General features: G+C 41.8%; 1 protein-coding gene across 1 annotated transcript; it reads left to right on the top strand.

Annotated features, from left to right (window-relative positions):
- Nucleotides 1-3,844: 3,844 nt before the first annotated feature.
- Nucleotides 3,845-6,317, top strand: LOC121199752 (zinc finger protein 652-B-like). Its single transcript, XM_041064676.1, has 4 exons — nt 3,845-4,102; nt 4,222-4,309; nt 4,705-4,867; nt 5,129-6,317. The coding sequence occupies exons 1-4, from the start codon at nt 3,904-3,906 to the stop codon at nt 6,248-6,250; spliced, it is 1,572 nt and encodes a 523-aa protein (XP_040920610.1). The 5' UTR covers nt 3,845-3,903; the 3' UTR covers nt 6,251-6,317.
- The last annotated feature ends 1,520 nt before the right edge of the window (nt 6,318-7,837 follow it).

Below are 7,837 nucleotides of genomic sequence, written 5' to 3'. Positions count from 1 at the left end.
TTTAAGACATCTGCAAGCTGTGACTCTCCTCCTCCCACATACTCCCACTGATTTGCCCCAGGCTCAGCCGAATCAATATATCATTAGCCAGTCTCTCCACTCACCCCTCGTTCTCCCTCCAGAAACCCTTGCCTGCCTCCCACTTCACTCCTACTCTGTCCTCCCTCACATTTAACACTATTTCATGCTGTTTTCTCCCTTTACCTCGCCTCTCATCTTCATCGCTTTGGCCTCCACCTCCCCACTCTCACTCCAGCTTTGCTTCTGTCCTTTGTGTATTTCTCTGAACCCACTGCTGACGTGGAAGTGTGAAAAAGGGTTAAAAATGAGAGAGATGGGGGTTAAAAGGCGTAAGGGAAGAATCTGAGCCGTATCAGGTATGGATGGAGACGCTGGGAAAGGGCAGACATTGCAGAAATAAGCAAAGCAGGGAGGAGATAGGGAGCATGAGGGGGAGGGGAGCCTGGCTGGCTGGATGTGAGGGTGAAATGAATGTGTAATTGCGTTGTAGTGGCTCAACCCTTCACCAGACAACTGAGTGATGGCAGGAGTGACAGCCACAACACTCCCCGGTGGAAGTGTTTGAGCCTGTGGTATGTTGTGCTGCTGGGTAAACAGACAAGGTTGTCAGAATCAGTGTACAGGCGCCAACACCACCAGGTAGCAACACGCCCATCTATTTACTGCAAAGAGTCAAACATGGAAAATGCATGGATACAGATGAATAGGGATCACCTTCATAGATGGGAAAAAAAAGTGTACAGAAAAGGTTTTTTTTTTTTTAAAAACTACTCGATGTATTTTATCTGTTAAAAACAGGGACTGCATCATTGCCCCACTTGTGAACAAAAACAGTGAGGGATTGGCTCGCGTCTCCTTCTCTGTGTCTCTTCTTTCTCCTCTCCACCGCCTTCACCCAAAACAGGCCACCCATTCACTCACAGCCCACCCCGCCCTTCTTACATTTTTTTATATTCTCTCCTCAATCTGCTCTTTATTTTCCTTCCCTGTCCTCTTTCCACCCACTTAGAATGACGCAAGGCAGGGTGAAGATAATGGTAATTAAAACGGGGATGATGTGCAGTGAAATGAAGCCAGTACGAAGACACACCTCATCCCCAACAGGAAAAAGAGCGGATGAAAATGTGGATGGGGAAAAAAACTGAGAGAGTGTGTTGTCAGGCTGCAGAAATATGTAAACAATGTACTGTTACAGATGTTATTTTCATCAAATGTTTCTTACATAGAGACTGGAAATAGACAACTTTGATGACCCACCTACCCCTCTCTCTCTTTCACGCACAAGGAACAAAAAGCAGCAGTACAGAGCTTTGATTCATGTGTGTAGCTCCAGGACAGCTAAACAACAAAACAGGTGAGACAGTTACAGCTCACAAAAAGAGACTGAAACCAAATCCCAGAAACTGTACCATGGTAACTGCAGTGAGAGGGATTGGCAAGACCGGGGAGGGGGCAGATGGAGGAGTCACCTTGAGGGAGATGAGGGGAAGGAGGGAGGTAAGGGACGCAGTGGCAGTGCCAATTTGTTTCTTTTCAGGTCATCAGCTTGTAGATATTGAGGATAACACTTGATAAGAAATTAAACTGCAGCCTGAAGTGGAGTATGGGATTCATAATTGTAGAGAAAGGTTATAACGTGATAACTACAGAAGGAAATCCTGTAATCCTGAAACAATCTTCACAGGTGTCCCCTACTGTTCACATTTCGTTTGCGGTACAAAACACTGGCAGTCTGTTCAGTGGTGCCTAAACGCTGGAGTCAGTGGGACTCAGGTTTTTCTCTCAGTGGAGGTGCGAGCGGAAATAAAATAAAATTGATTTAACTCTCAGTCGCAGCTTTAAAGATTGATTTTCATTTCAGAATATGAGTGCACTCCGTGAAAAGTCAAAGTGCCATTTATCCACAACAGTGCTGTCTCTGAGCTCACCTGGGTCACTGTTGATCACAGCAACAGATTTGTGTTTGAATTGTGCGGTCAGATGTTACAGAAGGACTCAAACAAAGCGAATGAGAAGGTGTAATCATAGCTTTTCTTACACATCACTGATTATAGGGTCAAATAGTATGGATTTTGACACTAGTTACCAGAGTTTAAATCAAATGGGTCGTTTCTAAAACATTGCCAGGCCTTGTTTTTTTTTTTTTTCTTAATCTTGAAAACTGAGCAGCACATCAGTTCCCCCCATTACACAACAGTGACATCTGTTGGTGGAGTACTAACACTGACTTAAGAGATAAGTACAGTGATATTCTGTATTTTCTAATTGTTAACAAATCCCATGAGAAGACCAGAACAATGGGTGGATCTGACTGACAAGTAGTCAGTGAGCCACACCATAGGAGTGGGTGACATGTTCATTGATGACCATGAACACGGGCAGTGTAGTTAATTTTAAGTCTGTCCTACATACAATGTCCTGCTGCCATAAATACTCATACTCAAAACTCAGATTTACCCCTATTTAAGTCAGTTTGCTCAAAACTACAGTGCCTCAGTGGGAACCAGTGGGCTTGAGACTGAGAGCTGCAAACAAGATGGGGAAAGTACAGAGACTAAGACAATTCTGGTTTTAGTGTTTTTTATTGGATTTCTCAACAATAAGAAAAAGTGTAATATCTTTTATTATTCTTATCATTTTTTCTTTACCATTTTTATTTCTTATCATTTTTTATGTTTCTGAAAAAGGTTTTACTTAAGATTTTAATTGCTCAGGCACAACAGTGTTTTAAACTAAATTACGCTCAAGGGCACTTCTAAAGTGAGGTATTTCTGAGTGACAACTGGAATGAAGGTGCATTTACACTTTCAAATCTGTAAGTGTAACAGTGTATGTGGGAGGCTGGAGAGCCCTGGCAGGTAATTGGACAGACATAAAGCACTGGCTAGGGCATAATGGTCTACATTCAACCAAGAGACAGGAGAAAAAATTAACATATGACAATTTATTACAGGCAGAGGAAACCCTTTACAGTTGAAATGTTTTAAAGTGCCCATGACTGTATCTGGGAATATGCACTGGGTTGGCTGCGCTGATTATTAGAAATTACGTCAGTAAAACCTTTGTTCAGAAGACCAATGACAAATCACTTCTTGAGTGCTGATAAAAGAAACACACACTGATCTGGTGCAAATTTCAGAACACACATTTACACGAACACACAGTAGTTTTTTTTTCTGTTTTAACTGAAAATATTGTATGAAACTACTTCTGAGAGAATAAAAAAATTATAAGTTAAATTATTATTTTCATGTCCCAATATAACAATTTTAGACAACAAACTGCCACTTAAAACATGCCTATTTGGTTTCCCCCCCCCCCCCATATGTGCTCTGCTTTGCATTTTTAATGCCATCTACATGGACTGTGGAGTGTTTTAGATATCACCAAAATGGCTAGAGCCGGTTCTTACTGTACTTTGCGCTTATCTTTATTAAAGCATCCACTTTTGCACTGTACTGTACATGTGGGAATGTGACCATTGTTAAGACATGAAGTAACTGGTACATCTGCAAAGGGAGCTGTGATAATAGCCCTGTCTGAAACAACTAACTTAATTTGGGTCCCAGAATCTGATGGGTCACAAAAATCAGTATAACACCGGCCAGCAGGGGGAGCCACCTACCCCTGTCGAGTAAAAACAAGACCCACAGGCACAACAAAACTCGCGTCCTGCGGTTGTTTTTGTTGAATACGTATTATTGTTTAACGGGTGTTTAACGGGTGTTTAACGTTCACCGGTAAAAAAAACAAACCGTCCATATTCAACCGGCGTCTTCGCGAGGCTGCGCGCGCGTCTTGGCAACGGAAGTTTAGTTTGTTGCTTCCGGACGAAGTCCTTAGCCGAAACTAGGCGCTAAATCCAGACTGTTGTACACTAAAATGTCGGCCTGCTGTGTGTCCGGCTGTAAAAATCGGCACTCCTTAAACAGCAAACTCAAATTTTACAGAATACCGTCTGGATACCGGCCGTTTCAGGCCAACCGGAGACGTTTATGGCTACAAGCAATACAACAAGTGAACGGCAGCACCGAGGAGCTCAAAGGGAATGTTCGTATTTGTGGCGCTCATTTTATATCAGGTAAGATAACCGGCCCGTTTTCTTTTTACTATACGCTACAACAGATAACCGACCTACTGGATCTGGTCGTTTAACTTTGAAGCTGGTTAGATTATTTTGTGTGTTGTTATGTTGTGCAGGGGAGGCGTCCATGGACCACGACAGTCCTGACTTCGTCCCCTCTGTGTTTACATGCGCTGCAAAGAGTACCAAGAAAAACGTGAAAAGGTTAGTGATGTAAATTACTGTCGTTAGCGAGATATTTAAGAAAATGGTGGACGATCTTAAGGCACCAGTATCAAAGTACCATTACTCTTGCGTGCAAGTAAATCTCCCGCATTCACAGTCTTGATTAAAGTACAGTGTAGTTTGTGGTGCTGTTGAACCGTTTTGCACTATACACGGAGGTGCCGTTGTAAGCATTTGGTCAATAAATCTAATTATACAGTATTAGTTTTTTAGTCAGTGTCTCTCACACCGCTAGTTGTTAATGCTAACTATCTTTATTGCAGTTGAAAAGAGCAAATTTCTCCTTCCAACACTCTCCATCTCCACTTTGGCAAGTAGATATGCAACTGTTTACTGTGTATTCAGATGAATAATTTTTCACAATATTTTCAAAGATTTTTTGGTCATAGAAGAAGAAGGCGCCACCCTAAAGCCAATGCAGAAAAAGAAGAAACACCACCCACAGACAGTTCTCCAACTGACCTCCAGGCATCTGTTTTGATGGAAACTGAACTTCCAGAAGAAATACAGACATCATCAACCCTTTCAGTGCCAAAGGTAGCAGCCACAGCTCATTTCTGCTTTCATTTAGAAAACAAAATCTGTATATTTTATTCTTTGTCATTATTCTATTCAGAGGGCACACGTTTACTTTGGTGGTGGTGATAGTAAGGTGGGCTGGGGGGCTATTTATGTTCAGCACATTTTTCTGCCATATCTTAAATTGCTCGAAGAGGGTTTTTCGTGTGTGAATATATGGTTTCCTTGTTTTATTGGATTTCTATCTTCATAATCTTTGTGTGTGTGTGTGTTTTCTAGGAAGGGGAAACATTGACTAAAGAGGCTGAGGCTGAAACTGGAACTAAAACAACATCTGACCCAAACAAGACATCAGAATCATATAAAGTGCCAACAGGCATCCTAAAACTACACAACACGAGGCCTGTTGTGCTCCTAAAACGTCTAGTTGTACCATCAGGTGAGTATCAGTGCACGCTGTGCAATCAAAACTTCATCAGTGTATCTCAGCTTGACAAACACAAACAGCTGCATGAAGAAGAAAAGTCCTTTATCTGTGAAAAATGCGGAAAGCACTTCACAAATCAGGCTGATTTCACCGAGCACCAGTGTGACGACATTGACGAGCCCTCCTTTCAGTGCAACATGTGTGATCGGTCTTTCACTACAAGCCATAACCTCAAGCGTCATAAACTGCTGCATGTCAAAGATGGCAGGAAGTGCAGCAGGTGTGGCGTGTTGTTCTGTCAACGTCACGGCCACGTCTTTTTCAAGCTGCAGGATGAGTCTGAACAGGATTCCTCCAACAATGAGCTGCAAAATGTCGACAGTGATATGATGCCAGAAAACAGCCTGCTGGTGAAGTCTGAGCAGAGCCATACTGATGACCTGAATGATGATGCACAGAACACCGGGACTGTAACACCTTTGCTGACAGCTACTGCAACTGCACCCCCACACCCTGGACCTTTATCCAAGACCTTTAAGGCCCCACCTCCAGCCTCACACACAAGAATCTTATTAGAAATCCCTGTGCCGGTGTTGCTGAAACCTTCTCTTATGCTAGATCCACCTCCACCCCCACCAATCCCCATGCACTCAGGAAACCCAGGAACATCTTCTCAGCATGTGCCACCCATGCCCAACTGTTCTGCAACCTTCGTCCAACCCTCTCTCCCCCAGCATCCAGAACTCCCACCCTCACTAAAGCTTTTTTCACCTCAGTACCTCACCTCAGCATTACTTGAGGTTAAAAGAAATTATGAATATATTTTAAGCAAACCGGGAGACGTTAAGAACAAGGTTAAGAAGGAAATTGTAAAGGAGGAACCGTGTGAGCTGCCACTGATGTCTCCAGGGGAGCAAAGTGTTGAGAAAGTGAAAAATGAAAGAATTGCTTATGACCTGGAGATTGTGGTCTGATCTAAATCTAGTTGGAGACAAATTCTTGCTTTTAAAACAGGCTTTGTTTGGTTGATACTACAACAAACAAAAAAAACACATAAAACATAAGCCAATTTGGCTGATGTATTGTTGCTTTTGCCATTTGTGTGGCATGAAGTGGTCACGTTTTGTGTTCCTGTGATATATGTACCTCTGAATGTATTGCTGCATGCATCACTTCAGTGCCTCTTTTTTCAGCTGTCAGCCCTAACCTGGTCTAGAACACGGAGATATTTTAATGTAAGTGACTGAACTTGTCATGCTGCTATTTTTTTTATTCAGTGAAAGCTCTATAGTTAAGATGCTTTCACTTCTTAATGACTTATGAGCTTAAATTTGTTTTACCTCTGCAGTTTTCAGGTTAGTCTGTGAGGAACTCCACTGTGCTATAAACAGGAATGGTATGGATATAACTATCCAGTATCATATCCGATAGTAATTGTCACTGAAGTCGGTTTTCCAATCTTTGCCACTGGGAACCACATTGTTTTTTATTACAGAAATATATTTGCACAGAATGCACATGCACACAGATTCCAATGTTTGGGATACACAAGCTTTACATTTTTAAATCTGTATTAAAATGTGGAAGTGGTAGAGAGGGTGCCATACTGAGAGATGAAACTACTATTCAGAGACTTGTTTCTCCCACAACAGCTAGCACCTAGCCTGCTAAACCGTGAGCGAGACACTAGTCAAGCAGATTGCTTTATATTAACAATACTGTGCACATTTTTTAATGCATCACACTCACTGACTCTGACCTCAGAGCTTTAACATATCAGCTTTCTGGTGATATTGTGTCATTTTTTTAATCAACTGAATGTCAGTTAAGATGAACTTTATTAATCCCACTGGGGGAAATTTGCAGTTTCTGTCACTACAGTCAATGTATGACTATTTTATAACAACATATTTTCTTTGCCTCATGCTGTGACACTGTCATTGCATCGGGGCCTTACAAGTCTGACATTAAAGCTGTCCTTTTTACATAGATGAAATTGCAAATGTTGTGTTGTCCATGCTTCATTGGCTAAAAGGATTCACTAAAGAATATATACTAGAGTCTAGTGCATCCAAATTACATTGTGTCCATATCAGGTTGATTTTCAATTGGACAAAGCAGGAAAAATGTGGAAGAAATAAACTCTTTAATGTGGGTAAACTGAAATATAGTCTATACAGAAATAAAATTACCACACTTCATTAGTTGTAGTTTTCTTGTTATAAGAAATTCGCTGGAGAAATAGTTTCAGGAGCCACTGGCCTAAAAGTGTTTTAAGATCTGCCCTGATGGTGGCAGTAGAGGGACTATTGACCCAAAAATGTCTGCCTACTTTTCTTGGACTGACCTCTTATCATTGTGTCATGTTGCATTAAAGTGGCTTGTTCTGTGAGCTCCGTACAATCCCATTGCAGAATAAAGGCTCACAGTACAATAACAATAAGGTGCCCTCATGCCTTCATTCCTTGGGCCTTTTTGTCACTGCATGTGGCTGTGGTTCCCACAGTGTGTGTCAACTACTACAGCATGGTTTAGAAGTAAAACAAAATGAGACAGTTTCC

The sequence above is a fragment of the Toxotes jaculatrix genome, chromosome 2, assembly GCF_017976425.1.
Source record: "Toxotes jaculatrix isolate fToxJac2 chromosome 2, fToxJac2.pri, whole genome shotgun sequence".
Classification (NCBI taxonomy): Eukaryota; Metazoa; Chordata; class Actinopteri; family Toxotidae; genus Toxotes; species Toxotes jaculatrix.
Note: the sequence above shows the minus strand (reverse complement) of the source record. Positions and strands in the feature narration are given on the sequence as shown.